This window comes from Genypterus blacodes, unplaced genomic scaffold, assembly GCF_046128005.1.
Source record: "Genypterus blacodes isolate CSIRO-AG114 ecotype Tasmania unplaced genomic scaffold, CSIRO-AGI_Gbla_v1 ptg000156l_1, whole genome shotgun sequence".
NCBI lineage: Eukaryota > Metazoa > Chordata > Actinopteri > Ophidiiformes > Ophidiidae > Genypterus > Genypterus blacodes.
The window spans coordinates 2090558-2111261 of NW_027466957.1; the positions used below are offsets into that span (position 1 = coordinate 2090558).

Here is a 20704-nt window from a genome sequence, read left to right on the forward strand (position 1 = left end):
TCACTCAATGTTACTCCTATATTGAGCTCTTTGTCACCCCCTTCCACTGGGTATTGATCAGACTATATTGCCTTCCCATTGTGCAGCCGGATGGTTTTAAACTGTTCAGCAGACCCAAACAATCAGTGCCGCCCTCATACCATCTCTGCAGCCTGGAGCCTCTAGAGGTTGGCACAGAGAGAACAAGATCGACAGTAACATCAGGAATTCCACAGAGAGGAGAACCTCCCACTCCATCATCTCGGTGATTGTCTGGAGGCTCCAACTGTATCAGTGCAGAGCAAATCCATACACGATGAGCCCACGGGCCAGCAGACAATTGCATAATCTCATCCATCCCCCGCTAGATTAACCTTCACTGATAACCACAGGCTGGTGACGTCAATACTCTCTCTCTCTCTCTCTCTCTCTCTCTCTCTCTCTCTCTCTCTCTCTCTCTCTCTCTCTCTCTCTCTCTAGCTTTGAGGCTAGACTTGTATGGATTTGTCCTTATCTCTGACAAGACAATAGCAGAGGTTCACAATGGCATCACAGAAAAAGCAGTACATGCTCATTAGTATTGCATTGTAGTGGAAATGAAAGAGGTTGATGGAAAAAAGTAAAGGTGAATTCAGTTGGGCACCATTATTGAATTTCCATGCCTCTGCAGTGCACGAAGAGAACAAAGTAGAAAGAGTCCAAACTGTTTATGAAACCATAACTACATTAGACATACAGTATGCATTATACAACATTATACAACCAACCATTGTCTTAATGGGATCAATCCAGTGGAGGTTTTATAGCTTGTGCCATACAGGATATGTTTTTGGTTATTGCCTGTCTTGTCTCTCTTGTCTGTCTCTCTGTCTGTTTGCAGAATATCAAGGTCTTCCTTCTTCACGATCATTTGGCAGACGCTTTTATCCAAAGCGACTTACATTGCATTACACTACCACCCTTCGCAGAGGGGGGAGCAATTGAGGGTTAGGTGCCTTGCTCAGGGGCACCTCGGCAGGGACTCAAACCGGCGACCCTCCGGTTCCCAAGCGGAAGCTCTACCCACTGAGCTACTGCCTCAGTGGGTCTAGTGGGTCTAGTCAATGAATCTGTTAAATTCCATCATGTAATAATTGACTTGAAGTGTGTTATGTTTAAATTAAATTAAATTAAATTAAATTAAATTAAATTAAATTAAATTAAATTAAATTAAATTGTACAGAATTACCAACAAATAGTTGATAGTAAAGTTTGTTGTTCTTCAGTATTCATTATGGCATCCAGTTAGCTCCAATAAACAGGAAGACTTTGATTTCTTGCAAAATAAAAGTATAAATAGTAACATCGAAATTAAAACAATAAGTAGACTAAATGGTGTGATGAGGTGTAGTACCACAATTAGTAGTGGAATCTTTAATTGCGGTTTGTTGTGGTTTTCAGCAGCCTGTGCAGTAAGAAATGTAGGTGGAGAGGAGATAACAAACTGCCAAAAGAGACGTAATCATCCAAAATGAAGAGTGGCAGTACATGGCACATGGAAAAAGCTGGGCTCTGTTCAACAAAAAACAATGAAAATCTATATGAAAATGCTAGAAAATAAGTTTGAATTGTTCTTAAAATAATTAAATTTAAATATTTCTAAATGGAATCAATTTTATTCATGAATCAGTTCAACCGTAAAAGAATTATTATAGAATTAAGATTAGATGGAATTATTATTATTTATTTTTTAATTTTCTGTAGTAAGCGTTATGATAAGAGTGTACAACCGTTGACAATCAAAACCGTTGTCAGTCAGAATAGATATAAATCCTCTGCTTTGTTTATACAGCGAAATAATCAAATACAAGGCATTTATTTTGAAGGTATTGAGCGGAAGTGCCATTGTTTATCATGGCTGACTGGACGCTGTGGTTGAATCTGTCAGTGTTCACACAGACTCGGCAAATAGTGAAGTAGGGAAACGTTTGAGGACACTTGACAGCGCTTAAAGACTGATATGACATCTCGCAGGTAAGCGGTGTTAATTTTTGTAACTTTTATCACACCATTATTTATATCTTCTAACATCTTTACACCGCCCGAGCGCTCCGAGAATATTGTTCAGGCTGAAAATGTATTGAGTCAAGGGCGCTTAAACTTTTGCCATGTCACGGACTCGACTAAATAATACAAATTATTCGTCTCCGCATAGATATCTAACATCCATTAGAGGTTCTTATATTTGCTTCGGCACAAAGTTATCTAAGTGACTGCTTCTTACGGTCTGGCGGTGTAGACGCGACAATTAAACCCTTAATCAAAAGCTAACGGTAATTGTTGACAAGTTTGACTAACTTCTACAATGTCAACATGAACCTGAATGCGGCGTTTGTCTGAATGTTTTGTCATGAATTTGGAAATGAATCCTGAAAAGGTCTAGCGCCTAATCTTCAGTTTGGCGTGTTTGAAGTTTGAGCAAGTCGCTCTTTAGTATTTTATGTATACATTATAAAAATAACTCCACTCCTGAAGCTAAAGTCTGCACACGTTTATGGAGTCTGTTGCCATTTGTGTCCTCTCTCTTTGTGTCTGTGTGCTCACGACAGGAAATTTCCTTCAAGCTTCCTGTGAATCCAGGCACTTGCATAAAAAGTCTAGCACTAACTCTTTAACGATTTAAAGCCCACCGTGGGAACTAAAAACGCCCCGGTGAAAGCACTAAATGCTGTTCTCAGTGTATACAGTTTGAACACATTTACAAACATATTTTCCAATGTGTAGAAATCTGATTGGTCCTCATGTCAGCACCACCATGCAGTGCATTCCTCCCTGGGACAAATGCACCACCAGGGTTCAATGAAAAGAGTTCAGAACAGTAATCCTGCTCATAAACAAACCAACAGACACGGGTGTAAACATAAACATAACCTCCATGGCAGCAGCTACCACACCTATAGTCGCTTTAGGAATATTTCCGTCATAGTAGAGTGCTTTTTGGTTTAGCGAGTGTTCATTTGTTGTCAAACCAAATGACAGTACGGCTTTGTTTTGGTGAGGAAGCTGCGTTAATCGTGAAGGTAGAGTCTGCACATATTCCGCACAACTTTGTCTCCTTCCTACATATTATTAACCACATGAGCGTCCATGAACTATTAATGATTTGTGGACCTCCCTGAATTATTGACCAGGTTAGGCTGTGAGAAATTAAGAGCTGCAGTTGGCTGTGCTGTTACAGTGTGTGGACTGTATTTGAAATGTGTTAAAGTTGTCCTTGCGGAGTCACAGTGTGCTTGCGTGTGTGTTGTCACATCCTGCTGTAATAACTTTTGTGGTTGATATGCACATTGAGCGCTGGAGTTTGGTGTATATGTTCGATGTTGCTGCATTATATTTTAAAGTTTAATAACATTGAGTGCATCTTGGTAACTTCTGCTCAGGTTTGTGTGTACGGTGACCTCTCAGATGACCCCAGCAGTTTGTTTCTCCTGACTTTTCATTACAGCTGTTACTATACTAGAGTTTGCAGTTGACACAAATAGTCTCTCTCTAGATGGGTGGGAAAGATAGGAGATGTAGCCGGTCACATGTTGGGATGCGATGGTGTTTATGCCTGGGAAAGGTAGTTTGTGGATGATGGGGTGGAATCATAGAGTCTAACCACACAGAACACTTAGGTCTTTCATCCTCCTCTGGCGTGTTGGCCAGTTTATTTGGGGGGAAATTTTCATTTTTGAACACTGCAGTGAAGCTGGATTTGTCATAGGCTTTAGTGCATCAAAGGCACAATGGCAACAGTACAGCTGCTACACTTAGTTGTGTTTTAAATAACAGTTCCAATTCCTTACAACCTGGTATTTTCACATTTTAGTACCATTGGTGGCAGTTAAACTGGCTTTGTGTAATGTAAACAAAAACTTCCAATTGAATTGATTTGCCTGATTATTTATTTCAGTCCAAAGAACACCAAATAAAAAACAAGCAAACCAAACGCTGTCGTCTTGGCTCGAGTCCAGACTTCTCCTAGTCAGCCTCTCAAAGTGCTGTTGAGCAAGAAACCGACCCTCTAACTGCTCCTGATGTGCAGGTTGGCTCATTCTCTTGTATGCCTCTGCTATCAGTGTACGGTTAAATGTGAGGTCATTGTAAAGCTCTTTGGAGAAAAGTACAGTCCATTTTAAGATTGCATTGTTAGCCTATTACCCGTTCAGCTTTGAGAAGGAGTTACCTGCGTAGTGTGTTGGTGTCTATTCCAAGGATGTTGGCAACTCTTGTCAGTGAATACACAGATTAAGAGACACGTCTTAATATGCATGTGAATATAAATATGGTAAGTTCTCACTGCTGAATGTTGAATCAGGAAGTACTTGTTGTTGCTGTTTACTTCAGTGGACAAATATCTAAGTTCTGGGGATAACCTTCACTTTTGCTTTCATCTCCAGATACAGTATATTACTCAATTAAGGGGGTTAAATTGGACTTCTACATCTGTTCCATTTAGCCATAAATGTGGTCCAGTGACACACAGCCATCATGATGAACGGCAGTTTAAGAAGTTTCTTTTATTTAACTTCAACTTCATTCAAATAGACATGTGTTTTTTACAGTACAGACACTTGCACTCAGAGGGCGAGGTGTTTAAATGCTTTAGGTTGTGAAAGCAACAAGCGGGGCACAGCAGAGATCATAAACCTAGAGCCAAGACAAAGTTAAAAGTTGTTTTCATCACTGGCAGTTTCCATGGTTTGTCACCGGCCCAGTCACGTCTGACTGTTTGCTCTGTGGCTCATTTTGTACTTCCTGAGCCGAAATACCACAGGGAACAATACTTCCACAATATGTGCCATCTTTGTCTGACAGACGCGCTCTCCTGTTGCTGATATAATCATTCACACTCCCCCCCCACACACCAGGAAGGATTCAACACACTTTTGAGAAGTGCTGGAGTTTCCCTCATCTTTTGCCATTGTTGTCTTTATGGTGATGTTTGGTCATAAAGGTTTACAATCCCACATGCTTTTGAGGCCCAGAAGAAGAAGTAACCGTACCCAGCTTATATCAGCTGTAGATTTTTATACGCTATTACGTTTTCCATTATTGGAAAGCAACCCCTGCACCCCTTTGTTTATGGAACAGACCTCATCTGTCACTGAAACTCATTTGCCCAGCTGAGAATAGTGAGTCAGTTTGACTCGATAAGGCGACAGGAAAGCAACAGCCCGTGTGGAGGAATAAGATAGCACTGCCAACATTTCCAGCAGCGCTCTGGACCAACTGTTAGTCATTTCCAAATTCATGTTCTGCATTTTACTGTTTTTATTCAGGTAGAAAGTAGTCCAAAATGAGGAGAGAAAACCCCTCTGAATAAATTAAAGCAGGAAAACCCAGAGTGTTGTTTCACAGGTCGCACATGTTTGGTTGTCTTGGACTTATTCTGGTGTTATTGTTGTGCCTGTATTGTGAACCTTGTTGTTTACAAAGAGGTTGAATGATTACAAGACTTGACAACTCACACATCTCGCTGTCGGTGGTTGGTGAAGTATAACTGACAGTCATTTGCATGTCATTCTGGGAGCTGTGCTTGTTCTGACTCCCTTGACTGGTGGAAGGAGTAAATATGTAAAAGAGGAACAATGTTACTCCCATGACTCATTTTTTAACATTGAACTTCTCTTTAACGGCTAACGGTATCGATGCCAAGACAGCGATCCTTCAACTGAAATCATATCTATTGCATCAAACGTTGATATTTCTTGCGTATTCAATCAATACAAACGTGTAAGGAACACAATTTTGAAAGAATCATCATCATTTTCACATCCAACTGTGCCACAGGCCTTTTTGTTCTGTCTTATCGTTGTATCAATGCTGTTGAATTAGCTTGAAGTATTATTTGTGATTCCTTGTTTCTTTTGTTCTTAAAAGTCTGTGTCTACTGAGTTATGAACCATGAACGCCTTTAGTGATTGTCATTATTTACTCCATTTAACTACAGGTTCAAGTAAAGGTGAAAGCTTTTGACCCGTGTATTAACCCAGTATCAACAATAACAACCTGTTACACTTTTTGGATTATCATATTGCAGGTACTTTAAGATATGAGTTAAAGTCAAAGTCATTTTTCTAATTCTGATAAGCCGGCTGCCCTGTGCTTCATAGAGATGTGAGGGATGTGGTGGGGTGGTGGGGTGGGGTTGCGGGGGCGGGGGCGGAGATTTGCGCCTCATGTAAATACCCTGGATCTAAAGCTGAACTAAAAATATCTGCCACATTACCAAATCCACACCCCGAGGCTTGTCTGTGACCAATATAGCCCGAGCGGAGGCTTTAACGCTGTGCTGCAGCTACTAAGTATATCACCTTTTTGTCAGTAGGCCTAGACGGTAGCGCTGTAAATAGCTGACCGGGGCTATATTGAACTTGAGACATGATGTAAGAGGATAGAGCGGTGGCTGGATGCACGCAGGGGCCTGTGTCCCTTCAAGCAGCCTGTGGCCTAACCTGCAACTCCCAGCTGCCTCCGTCTCTCCCATAGTTTTTACATTGACTTCATTCAGCCTGTGATTCCGTGTCTCGTCACATAAATCCAGACTATATGAGATCTCCTTCTCTTTGTCTTGTGTCTGTCTCCCTCTCTGCCCCAGACCAGATGCAGGCTATCGGGGCGCCTGGTGGTTGTCAAAAGGAATTCTATTCTTGGAAAGTCCCTAGTCACTCCTGCTCCTGCAGTCATGATCTGTAGAGGGGAGGGGGAGTTGAGGAGATAGTATGGGTTAGGGTTGTATAGGAAGGCCATGCTGTTCACTCTGTTTAAAATATCAGGCTGCTTTAAACTGGGAAACACTGACAATCGCCTGTGCTAGAGAAAAGAAACAGAGCTTTTATACACAAGAGGACAGTTCAAAAAATATGTGCTGAGTGATGCCAACAGTTTAATGCTGTGTTGCATTTTAGGAAAAATATCTGATTAGATGTTCCCAAATTATAAAAGAAATCCCTCGCATATTAACCAACAGACTTTTTATTCAGTCTTCATCATTAGCATGGTCAGATTTGCAACCCCCCCCCCACACACACACCCACACACACCCACACACACACACACACACACACACACACACACATACTCACTTCCTGTGTAACCAAAACAAGTTGCGCCCAAAGTCTCATGGGAAAGTCTTCTTCCATTCAGAGTTCACTTTTTTGTGCACTGTGTTTTACTTATCTCTTAAACAACAACAATGAAACAGTCCAGCCTTAGGGCTATTACCAGAGCTATCATGGTCCTCTGCACATGAGCTGTCAAATGAGTCAAAGCCCCCAACAATGACACTTTTAACAAACACCATATCAGTGCAGTTCTGATTGAACATGTTTAGGTTGTTTTCATACCTGGCTTCATACCTGGCTTGTTTAAAGCACCCCCATCCAAATGAACACTTTGCAGCACTAGTATCATTTCTGTGAGCACATGTAAGCAGAGTGGTACTAGAACCCAACAACCAGGTCCGTTTCTACAAGTATTTCTCAGTGAGTGATGGCGTATAGTGCACCTAAAAGTTAATCATTTAACTGAGCAACACACACAGAAAATACATTTTGTCCTGCACTTAGACAACGCAGACAGTTGTGTCACATAATAATGTATCCACTGCAAATCCCAACAGGGCTTTCCAGAATACCCATCAATGCAGAACTGGACTCACAAAATGTACAGGGAAAGTGTTTCTTCTAGTTTATAATCCTAATCTTAAATCGTTTGTCTTTAGCAGCTTTACATGGTACTATTCATTTCAATACTTCAGTACCTTTAAAAATATAAATTAGGTAATATTTTGCAATCCACTGCATATGAACAGCCACAAAATGCTCATGAACACAACAAGCCATAGCAAGAAGAAAAACAGGAAGAAAAAAAGGGGAACCCCACTCCGAACTACCCCACCACTCACACATTCCACCAATCACACACACCACATCAGGGCCTATTAGCAGCAAAGACCAAAGATCACACACACCACATCAGGGCCTATTAGCAGCAAAGACCAAAGATCACACACATACACATCAACAGGAATTACATTATGTAGTACGTTTGGCAATTAAAAGTTAAAAGTTAAAATAGCTGCTGATGTGTTATGATCAGAACATCAGTTTGTTTAGCTTTTATACCTCCAATTTTTTCCTAGTTGCCCCATGAGGCTCATTAGAAAGCACCTTACATTTGTTTCTGTGGTTTTACAGCCATTATGAACTTCCAGTTGGCCTTTCCCTGCCAAAGTGTGAATTCAGCATTAAGGCCACAGTATGCTTTATCTGAGACAGCGGTCAGCGAGGTGAAGGAGCCAATCCAAGGGAATCCCCGCGTCCTGAATAACCTCATCAAACAAAGCCCCCGCTAACCCGCCCAGCAAGATGAATAACTGAATGTTGTTCTGCTGAATTGGCTGTATTGGCACGCTTTAGCTTGACAAGGATGAAATATTATCCGATGTAATTACCCCATGCACGATTAGGTGTAATCTCCAGGCACTGGCACCACACCTGCTGCATTTAGCCTCTAACAAGTTAGCAGGGAGGCTTGGCACCCTGACCTGGTCTGGACTCCTCCGTGTTACAGCCGGTAAAACCAGTGATAGCACTGGGATTTGGAGTTGAGTCTTCACTGACCTGTTAAGGGAGGGAGGGAGAGAGAGGAGGAGGCAGATAAAGAGAGCAAGAGAGGAAGGGCAGAAGGTGGGTGGACCTGCTGGCCTGCATCTGTCGTGTTTCTCTGATATGGGTAGGGGGGCTGGGTGATAGGGCTGAAGGGTGCCGGTATCAGGCCTGCACACGCTCGTCTAAATCGCAGATTAAAAGCCCCCCCGACACTCTTACAGGGCACCCCCTTCCCTTTGTGCCTCTGTCTCACTTAACCTATCCCGGTAACACTTTTAGAAGTCCCCCACCCCCATCCCTTCTGTATACCTCCCTCCTGCCCTTCCTTGTGTACCAGTGTCCAGTGCTGCAGCACTTAACTGTGAGGCTCTTGAAGCTAGGAGCTGTGGCTTCTATCAGAATGGTGAGGTAGGGCAGAGACCATCCTTGAACTTTGAGCAGTTTATGTTCTGCTACGACACAGCTTACACACTTTTCTTTTGTTAATATGTGTGTTGTGTTGCTGTGGCATTCTGAGTGAAATGCATAATTTTGGAAGAATTCAGTACATACAGATAGCATAGAGGTATATAGAGACTTGGCTGTGTATGAGGTTGTGTGTGTGTATTTGCAGATGAATTGCTGTGTAAGGATGCGTGTGCGTGTGTCTTTATAATAACTGAGTTGACACTGTTTGTGTTTAAGTGTGAATTAAGGAACGGTTTCTGCATGTGTCTGTCAGCTGAGTGAAACAGATGTGGAGTATAGCAGTAGTTGTGAGTTGCCTTGGATTGGAGGCATTTCTTGAAGCTGATTGGAGCCCATCTTCATTGTTGGATCAGTTAACATGAGCGACAGCCGCTCTGTCAAAGGACTTTATCTGGATTAGTGAGTTAAGGCCTTTTTCCTCACTATTATATTATTGTATGAATCTTTGTAAGATTATAAACAATACTCTGAGTAATCTGTGCACCAGCTGATGCCGGAGAGATAGGGATGCCTAAGCCAGGGAGCCTACATAGACTTTGTCTTCTGTGGCGTTCCACAGGGTTCCGTTATTCTCTGACTCTTTGATAGACTGTGATCCAATGCACAAACATGTTTTAGACTTACTGCTGTATCAGTGGTGTTTTGTTTTATTATTCAGGGACAAGGTGCCCTGCTACTCTGAGACGTGGGTTATCATTTACTTTTCTGAACTATTACGTCTCTATGCCCCCCTTCAATCCCAGCAATCCCCCTTGCCAGCCTTCTAGAGTTATGACATTAAAGTTATGACCTTGTCAAATGTCCCCTCTGCGCTTACATGTATTTTGTGACTAATCCCCTTGTAATCTGTTACAATTTACTATTTGAAAAGCCCCCCGACCATAATCTGCTCCCTCTGGATGTGGAATGAGAGAAAGCGCTGCAGATCACAGTGGCCCCCCCGGGAAGGGATAAGGGGTCAGGTGCAGTCTGGACCAGATGTCTAGTCTGGCTGGTCTATTGAGAGCTTGTCCAGGGCTCGGCTGTACTCTCATTGTCATCAACCATCAGTTGTTCACAAGGGCTGAATGATATTTTGTATTACTGGATATTCGCTATTCATATGGTTACAACAGCAGTTCTTGAAGGATCATAAGTTTCCATGGTCCATGTCTACGCTTACATAGACGCAGTGTGTGTAATTTAAAGAATTTCACCCCGCTGTGCATGGATAAATGCTTACTGTATTACTTTTATGTTGCAAGAGAAGAGATGTGATTACTTCTTTACTTTGACTTGTGACTTTTGGTAACTTGAGAAAGTAGTGCCGTGCTCAAACAATGCCGTAGGGCTTTCTTCTGGTGTGTAGAACCAAAGACTAGTTTCAGATAGAGGTAAGGCTGCTGACTTCACACTGCAGAAAGCTTTGACAAAACAGGAAAGACTTACAACATTTAAATATCAGCAATCAGCAGACAAACAACTGATAGTGACATTATGAACAAGGGAAAACGGAAACGCATGTGCAAAATGATCTGACCCTGATTCAGACTAATGGTTTCTATGTTCTATGTTCCAAATTAATTCTTTCTGTAGTAGTTTGTGTTGACGTCTTGGTTTCCCAAGTTCCCTGTGTGGCAAAATCTGTTGAGAGGATTTTGCGTCTATAATAAGCATAAGAGTTTTAATGATGTGCAGAGCTCTATTTTCCAGAAGCCTTTTCACCTTGACGACAACAAGACCCTATTTACACCTCATCAAAATGCAGTCTGTGTATGCATGTATATCATCTAGATTGGTCTCGTATTTACTCCTTTGCTTTAAAACTTGTCCTTCTGATCAGATTTTCAGAGGTGGGGTTTGAAGCCATTTTAGCCAGAGTTTCCTTTTTGCTCCATTGACAATCTTTATCTGACCTTTGCAATCAAAATGCAAACACATTTGAGTACTCTATCTGCCTAGACTAACACCTTGCATTAATATGTGTTCTTCCACATCTAGATCTGGATGCCTGATGTGTGTACTGTCATTGTCCGATTCATCTGTTGCATGTTACGCAGCCAGTCTGACCTTCACACTTCTTCTTCTTCTTCTTCTTCTTCTCCTTCTCCTTCTCCTTCTTCTTCTTCTTCTTCTTCTTCTTCTTCTTCTTCTTCTTCTTCTTCTTCTTCTTCTTCTTCTTCTTCTTCTTCTTCTTCTTCTTCTTCTTCTTCTTCTTCTTCTTCTTCTTCTTCTTCTTCTTCTTCTCCTTCTCCTTCTCCTTCTTCTTCTTCTTCTTCTTCTCCTTCTCCTTCTCCTTCTTCTTCTTCTTCGCTTCACTAGATGCATTGTCTATGCACTAGCTTTAGTTGGAAAATGTCACTTTCTGTCTGAGCAGACACAAGACTTATTTACTTTTATTGGTTTGTTCATCCACTGCTCTTGGATATGATCTTCTCTTAGCGCTCTTGTGTGGCCTACTTACCTCTGTGATACTGAGCCTCTCTAATGTGTCAGGGCCGGTGGTGAAAGGCTATGGTTTAGGTTGTGAAATGTATTAAGTTCCATGACTCACTCTATATACTCTATATCAGTGACAGAAAATCATGTGCTTTCCCATTCTCGTGGGAACATTGACAATTACGTGCATTTTGTTCCATTGTGGTAGAACTGCAGATTAAGATTGTTTTTGTACTTGGTGGCCAATGTTCAAATATAGCAATTATGTTTGGCTTTCCATTAGTCATAACAAAAAGAAAAATCAACCAAATCACATGATATGATAGAACAAGACAGTTTATTTATTGTTAGTGTACTGTTTATTTATGGGTCCCCAAAAATAACTTTGCTTTAATGTCATTAAATTAAATTTTCTATGGGTAATATTCTTCATTACAAAACCCAATGTTCTCTGGTTCAAAGTCAAGGTTTAAAATACAAACTTGTCAGGGTCAAATGTCATTCTGAGGCTACTGTGAACATGTTTTCATTCAAATCAATCGCACAACTTAATTTAGAGCCTGTATTAAACGTGTTTAATACAGGATTAGCTAATACAGGGGTAGGTTTCAAAGGCCCACATGCTTGGAAGGTGAACAAATATCTCCACAATGCTGTAACGTATGAAAAACAGGACATTTATGACATTTTGTACTGAAGTGTCACTGTACTACTCTCCAATGAGAAGTTCGTGTTCAGTTTTTTAAAGATAACAAGAGAATATCTAATGGCTAACAGCGTCCCTGTCTCTAATGACACATTGCAGTATGACACCATGACACCATGCCACCCAAACCCACTTGGTCCAAGGTGTGAAAGACTTAGATGATAAACACACTGGTTACTGTTCACCATAGATTCAGAAGGAACAAAGGTATTTGATGAGAAAGGAGAAGTATGTGATGAGACACGTAGTCATTGACCGAATTAATGTCAGTATATTGCCCATCCCGTATTTAGTGTTAACTCTTGGCGCTGCTTCTCTTTTTTTTTACTTCTCACATTTAAAAGGCGTTAACTATTGTGTTAGAATAGGGACACACTTATACAAATATCACTTTCTTCTCACCTCTAAAGCTAGTGATAACTTGTTTCCTCTGTGGTTAAACCAGACAATAAATGCAGGCAAATATTTATTCCATCCACTTCTCAGCCACATTGACTGATTCACTGATAAGTGAACTTCTACCTACAACGTTTATAGGGGGAACTTTTGTAAAAGCATCTATTGGCAGCCAACAGACATGAAAGCAATGAAAAGGATGCTTCATAATGTCGCAATATTTCTGTCTAAGCTTTGCCACTATCTCTTTGAATACGCAAGCAAACTTCCAACATTCTGCAACAGTCTGAGAGTATTTAAGGTAGCAGCATTTTAGATACTTAGAGTAAAACTATAATTCTTGTAAATCAATGGTGAATCAGTGCAGTAGGTAAACATTAACTTGTGAAAGAGAAATGTTCTGTTTGGAATACTGAATAGGAACTACAGTATTTTATAAAGGTGCGTCCACATGAAGTAGTCCCTGAAATATACTGTACTGACAACATTTACTTTGATATCGACCCTTATTTTGAAATATATGAAGCCCCATATAATGAAAACCACCTTACATTGATGTCTGTTATGAGTGTACCATGCCAAAATATTTCATCTGATTTGAAATTCTCTTGTCTCCTCTTTTAGGTGGTTCCACCCCAACGTCACTGGAATCGAGGCAGAGCAGCTCCTGTTGACCCGGGGAGTCCACGGTAGTTTCCTGGCCCGGCCCAGCAAGAGCAACCCGGGTGATTTCACCCTCTCCGTCAGGTAGATCCTCACTTCCACCCTCCTCTTTACCCTTGCCGTGTTGTTTTTGCTGCATCAGTCCCTTTTTTTCTCCACTTAATTCTCACTGGTTCAATGTTCAGCCTGGAGAGCAAACAAAGCTCCGGTGTTGTCGTGCTGAGAGGCTGAAGCGGCGATTGGAGCACTTTTCCATGCCAGACAGAAAAAAAAATCACTGTGATATTTACATTTGAGGCATTTTGCTAGTGCTCAGCCTGGATTTGTCATGGCTGATAGAACAGAATGAATCCATAACTTCTGGAACCAAAAGAAATCCCCTATTGTAAAGCAGGTGATTCATTTAGTCAGAGGGTTAATAGATGGCACTTTAGATGGCAATTTTGTTTTGATGTGTGTTGAAATGAAGAATCGAAATTAGAAAGAGACCTTTTTCTCCCCGTGCATCTTGATTTCTGTCACATACAGGAGGCCTCAACCCTACACACTGTGGTGATAACAAAGGCTTTGAGACAAACTGAGAGAAACAACAGAGTTTTCGGAATGTGTCTATGAAAGAAACAAAGTGCCTGGAATAGAGGACAAACCCATGTTACCTTACAACTCTTGCTGAGATGGGCACGGAGGCTGTGTTTGTGTGTGTTAGTCTGAGTGTGCGTGTGGCTTTTAAATAATGTAAAGATTGAAGAACACATGTTATGGCCTTGACCTTCATTGCCTGTTGTCTGTGTGTGTGCGGAGGGGGGGGGGGGGGGTGTACATGTCAGGTTGCAGAGTGTCATAAATCTCACCACAGGAAGGTTGGTAGGGTGTGTTGTTTTTAGCCCCAGCCTGTAGCTTCTTCAGACTTGCACACACATGCTGAGGTCAAGTGGTCAGCCTGCAGGGTGCACCACCTGCTAGACATGATAGGTGACATAGAACCTGGAGGAGGGAGAGTTCATATAAGTATAGAGATAGAGATATCAACATTAGATAGAGCTTAGTGATATGACATTTACCTCCCTCCTTCATGCAGCAATTTGTTGATAATTGGCTTGTGATTCATTTAGATTATACTAAGTCAAACATTACTATAAATATTAGAGCCTTAACACAGTGAGTCTTGTTCTTATAACATACTGGCTTAAAGAGAAAGAAAGAACCATAAAAATAATAGCGTGTCACAAGAAACAGTTGTTTATTTAAATGTATTTGCATGTGGGCCAAATTGCACCTATTGCTAATCTGTCATGGGGTACTATTTTTATTCAGAAATTGTCTAAAAGAAACAAAGAAAGTAAAATTCCTTTTCTGTTCAGTGTTAAGAGATCTGTTCTCTGATGCAGATCCACAGCTAAATACTCATGGGTTCTTCCCTGGCCCTGGAGTGCTGAGCCTCATCAAAAGAAATTCATAACTTTTCTTGTTTTTTTCTTTAGTACTTTGTGCCTATTCTATATAAAAAACTAAATACATTACATAGCTATTTTCAGCTTTAATTCTGTGTGACCTAACACACCCTCACGCTCTTCAAGCACATAATGCCTTATCAGCACAGGGGGGAAGATAATTAGCCAGGTTTCTTCTTACCGAGCCATTAAGAAGGGACAGCCTCTCCAAATGTTCAGATTGTAATGGATGCTAGGGGAGTCTTTTGTCTCTCCCTCTCTGTCATATCTTCCTTTCCCTGCTTTTCTTCCCCCTCTTATCTCCACCACCTCTCCTCTTTCCTGGTCTAGGAGGTGAAAAGGAGAAGGAGGGGTTAGACGGTGTCTAATACTCCCAATGAGAGCTTTTCAAGGGTCTTGAAAAACGTGATAATTTGGAGTTTCATAAAATGCGTTGAGAGTGAGAGAGAGAAAGTTTGAAGTTGTAAGATTTAGCCATAATTTACAACCAAGCACAATTCCATACGGAGAGGAGTCTGGCCAAGTTTCCTCTATCATTTTTCATGCACTTTCATATTCCAAAAGCCAAGAGGAAGACTTTTACAAGCAATCTTCTGAGAGAATTTTAAAGGGATTATTACCATAGAGAGCAACTGGATTTTTCCTCCAGCCTCTGTATTATGTATGCTAACCTAGGTTCACTTCTATATGTTTCCACTCCAGCCAGGCTTCAAGTTTACACAATCAGTTAAAAGAGCATTCTTCATCATTGATTTAGATGCAAAGTTAATTCCAGTTGTTTCCTGAATTCATAGAAGCAAAATTATGATTCAGAACTTGGTAGGCAGAGGAAATGTAATGTTTTTGCTCATTGCCATGTTCTGTCATGTTCGGTAAGACACATTGAGAGACCTCATTTAGGATCCCCTGCATAGATTTGTGTGCATTTATTTAGGCTGATTAGACTTCTCACAAATGTAAGGTACAGCATAAGTCAAACAAATGCGTTTTTTTTCTCTCACATGTGGCTCATATTGGGTTGCGTTTTGAACTTGTAAAGGGTTTTGTCATGTTTAATCCATGTAAAGGATTACAGGTATTGGATCCAAGCAATTTAACAAAACAATATGTAAAGAGGATTTTGTTGTCAGAAGTCTTTATCAAAAAGGTAAATAAATAAATACAATGCAATTGAAGCTGAATTGTGTTTGAGGGTTAGGGTTAGTTAGTTGTGCATGAGAGAAGCTATGTAATATCAACATTTGCTGTAGTTGCAAATATTTCAGATGAACAACATAGCTGCCACTGCTAGCTGTTTAGCAGAGCCCATAATAGGATGTTTGCTTAGATTGACTCTTTCCTCCCTCATGCAATGGTGCCAACAGTCCATCATAGCCAATTTCAGTTTCAGATATTATTGTCTTTGACCTATAATATTTTCTCACTTCCGAGGTAAAATTTACACCGAGGAAGTAACTTTATTAAGTCTTGTAGGTGAGGGATATGGTGAAGTGGATTTCTCAGTGGTGTCAGGCTGTATGGAGTGGAAAAATAGAGCTTGAAAGAGCTTCAGGGTAAAGCAGGGGCAGATAAGTTATATCCTGGATTCGCACTTATATTTATGTGGATTTGTGAGCTATCAACATTCCCGTTTTTCATGTGTGTGTATTTCATGTTATCAGTGAACATATATCAACCTATGTTTTAATGTACGCACAGTTTGAAATGCTTTTCAGTGCTGCGGCTCTTTGCACATAATTCTGCTCCTAGACGTGATCTATCCTGGGTCATGACTGCTGCAGCAGAACAAAGATGTGTTCAAACCCTAACCCTTCTGACTGAGTTCTTGGTGGACGTTAAATGCAGCACTGTAGAAGTTTTCCATGTCTGTTCAGTTATATCTGAATAAAGTACATGCCTAGAATTAATTGGGAGTAATTGAGGTAGCAATGATATATTACTTTGTTCACTCAAAAGGAGAATATGGCCCTGAAAACCACGACGAATAAATTATAATCTGTTGAAATAATGGTGAGGCATGTTCCCGATATTCCGTCTGTAAGGGAGAGCAACATTACAGTAAACCCACCAAGGTTATCAATGTCTGAGAGTGAGAGAGCAAGGAAGTGATTGAAAATCTAATAGGATGTGTTTGACTCATTCCAGATTTAATGGTGTTAAACTCAGAGAAAAAATGGGGCTTTGGCCTGAAAGTTGAGGAGGGGCCTTTAACAGGGCTATAGACCAATGGCACCCTGCCAACAGCCACTAATAGAGCCATAAAGCAATTACCAGGAAACACTGGGAGACAGGCTAATGACGAGAGAGAGGAATGGAGGGAGAGAGAGAGGGGGAGATAGGAGAGAAACGGATAGACAGTGAGACATAAATACAGGACTAAAGGAAAGGGAATTTATATTGTGTGAAAGGATGGAGAGACAGGAAGAAAAAATGTGGATTTCATGAGGACAATGAGGAAAGTAATGGAAGGAAATATGATTTGTGTCATTTGATACTGAATGACCATTAGTTGCTAATCAGTTTGAGCAGAGAGAGAGAGGCTGTTGTATCTCATGCTGCAGATCTCATACCACAGACTGCCTGTGTAACCCTGCTGTGCTATGTCTGGAGTGTGTACTTCATATGTTTAAGGTGATATTTTCTTTAACACTACTGAAGAAAAATATCAGACAACACCTCTGCAGATAGAAAATAAAAATTATAAGGAAATTCCGCGAATGAGATCGCTTCCACAAAGATAACACCATGTGCATGTGTGTGTGTGTGGCAGTATGTGATCACGTTTGTGTGTAACTATTCAAACCAGTACTTTAAATATGCAAAGTGTTAACAAATGTCCACGACTTATCTGTGTTTCAGCTCAGTTGCTGCACTTACAGTCATGATAAATCCTTTCACCAAACACACTCAATATGACAACATCTGGGTTCAAACTAGAATGATCCCATTTGAAAAGATTTTTCATTGCGTTGTGAAAGTCATGCAGGATGAACTAAAATGGCTTTTTTGAATAATGTCTTTCTCAGTTGAGTTGAAAAGGTCAACACTGCTTTTCTAGACTTCACTGTTTTCAGCTTTGCAGGGTTTCAGTGTCCTTATTCAGATGTGCCACATTAATGAAGATTACACTTAATAGCAATTTGTGTCAGAAACAAAATAAATAATGTTGACCCACTGGTGGATTGAGACTAAATGTTCTTGATAAACTGGAGAATAGCACACATGGTGTGAACGTGTGTAGTGTTTAGTATAGTGGCACTTTCATATGTGTGAGGATACACTCTCTCTATGTGCAGGTGTTTTTGTTTTTCAATCTATGTTTTTCAATCATTTTGCTGCTTTTACTTCTCCAGGGGTCCAAGCAAATAAGAAAGAAAAAATGCTCAGAGAGAAATATTTCTTGTTTCTAGTGACCCCTGCTCTGTTTACATGTAGAACAAATGATTCACTGGCCTCTGGTCTTGTCTGACTCAGGAGGAACGATGAGGTGACCCATATTAAGATCCAGAACTCGGGTGACTACTACGACCTCTATGGGGGCGAAAAGTTTGCCACGCTGGCAGAGCTGGTGCAGTATTACACAGAACAACACGATCTACTGCGCGAAAGGAACGGCCATGTCATCGAGCTCAAGTACCCACTCAACTGCAAGGACCCCACGTCTGAGAGGTGCTAACACACATTAACAAGCACACATGCAATTAGCCACACATTGGTATTAGTCTTAGCACACGCTGACAAATATGAAAAATCAGAGGTTGGTTTAAAGTTTCTTCCTGGCTACCGGCAGTGAATGTTTTTACTTTTACTTTTACTTTTACAATGCTCAGGACTGTCAGGTCATAAAGCATGAGGTGAAACCTTCCTAGTCCTGCCTTAAGGAGCAGCTAACCCTCCTGAAAAACTCTTGAAAAACTTTTCAGTGTAGTTACAGCAAACGGTTAAGGCTATATAATTGCTGTAATGAATCCTACTGATTTCCTGAATTACATTTTGGGCTTGGAAATGCTCATAATTACAAGCATTTAAGGTTTGCAATACCATATTGGATTTCTATTGCAATGAATTTGCACAGGGTGTTTCTGAGCAGTGTAAATTGCAATTAAAATCTTTGGGGATTAAGAGCCAATAAAATCAGAACAATGAGACAACATTTTACGAGGCACAGCAGGAAAACTATTTGATAAAATATGAAGCTCATCAGTTCACATCACGGTAGGAAACAATGAGATATGAGAGATGTTATCAGAGAAAGAGATGTTTTGCATGTAAATTCCATTAACCGCTCATCAGAGAGTAACCTGTTCCATGGACTGGAAAATGTGAAAGAAATGTTACGTAACACTATTTAACACATTCACTAGTTGCAAATGATAACTTTAAACTATCCAGTAGCTAACCATGTTCCAGCACACCCATTTGTGTTTACACACACTGTTCATAGGGGTAATGCATATTATGTATACATGCACACCTACACGTTAACTTCAAATACACTTCACGCCCACATGCATGGATAAACAGCAGCAAACTCCTAAATCCATCCTGAAACAACCTAAGTGGGTGGCACTGTTGTTTCTGTTTATACACACCAATTAATCCCACACTAACATCCTTCCACAGAGTATACACCAACTGGATGGAGCTATACACATCACACACCTACACATCTTCTCTAGAATGGTAGAATAAGGCATACACACACACACAGAGCAGCATTTTGCTTTCAGCTCGCTTACAATCATCGCTTTTCATCAATATCTGCGTGTTAGCAGGTTATGCTGAGCTGGTTGTACACATACTCGCTCTGTCTGCACATCTGCACATCACAATGTGCCTGCTGCAGTTCTTATTTAGGTCCAAGGACGACTCTGTGATCTGTGGGTTTGGTTTGTGTGGTTTTTCCATTCTACAGACATCTCGTGTCAAGGCCTCCTACACACATATATGCTCACCACACAGGAAAATAAAACATCCAGATATGCAGGTTTTCATGTTGCTATCAGTGACTGAATGAGGGTGCAGCCATGTGACTGAGACTTTCATTCTTGTGTAGGAGTATAGACCTATATTGCATATACTGTACATAAATATACAGGTAAAGTTAAAGAATGGAACCTTTTACCCTTAAGGCAGGAAATGTACTTTTAGTCGTCCCACTCTTCCCACTCACTCGGTCAACATCCTGCCTCAGCACTCCTCACTTGTCTTGATAAGTTGTGTACTTTGAAATGGCATCTCGCCTGAGGCTGATTCACACACACTCTTCACAGGAGCAGGAGAAGTGGATGGTGAACACGGCCGATCTAAAAGAATGAAAAGTGTAGCACTGACATTCACAATGGGTTTAAACTGCTGCTTTTTTGTTGTGACTGATCGGCAACTGCTAGTTTCACAAGTTGAGTAGTCGCCTAGCTGCTGTGCTCGCATTTAAGTCCAAGTCTCATTGGAAAGTCAATATTGATTGATCAGAAAAATCCGGTTTGAACACACAGGATCACTTATAGACTAAATATAATATATGCTATTTTTATTCACATTACACATTTCCCCGCATTACCCCCCCAAGCAATTCTATGTTTAAAAATAAATAATAAATAGTTGTAGAACATACAATAAAGACTAAAATGATACAGTCTGACTATCTTCTACTCTTGTCGGGACCAGTTCATATGCATGCTGTAAATGTAAATGTATATGATATATTGTTATTACTGTTATTGTGCATTTTTCAGGACATGAAATGACAATGTCTGCCTATGCGCTGCAGGTGGTACCATGGGCATCTCTCTGGGCGAGATGCAGAGAAACTGCTCACAGACAAAGGCAAAGCGGGCAGCTTCCTGGTTCGAGAGAGCCAGAGTAAACCGGGCGACTTCGTCCTCTCGGTGCTCACCAATGAGGAGAAACACGAGAACGTGGACCGCAAGACCAAAGTCACCCATGTCATGATACGGAATCAGGTGAGTCAGTGGGATTCAATATGC

At 40.8% G+C, this 20704-nt stretch overlaps 1 protein-coding gene across 2 annotated transcripts in view; it reads left to right on the top strand.

Moving 5' to 3' along the window:
• The first annotated feature begins 1880 nt into the window (after positions 1-1880).
• Positions 1881-20704, top strand: part of ptpn11b (protein tyrosine phosphatase non-receptor type 11b) — a 29442-nt gene continuing 10618 nt past the window's right edge. For both annotated transcript variants that reach the window (XM_076166542.1, XM_076166543.1), the window contains exons 1-4: positions 1881-1992; positions 13228-13350; positions 18192-18386; positions 20488-20680. In XM_076166542.1, coding sequence (XP_076022657.1) covers positions 1979-1992; positions 13228-13350; positions 18192-18386; positions 20488-20680 — 525 coding nt within the window. In that variant the 5' untranslated portion in view covers positions 1881-1978. The remainder of the gene's footprint in view (positions 1993-13227; positions 13351-18191; positions 18387-20487; positions 20681-20704) is intronic.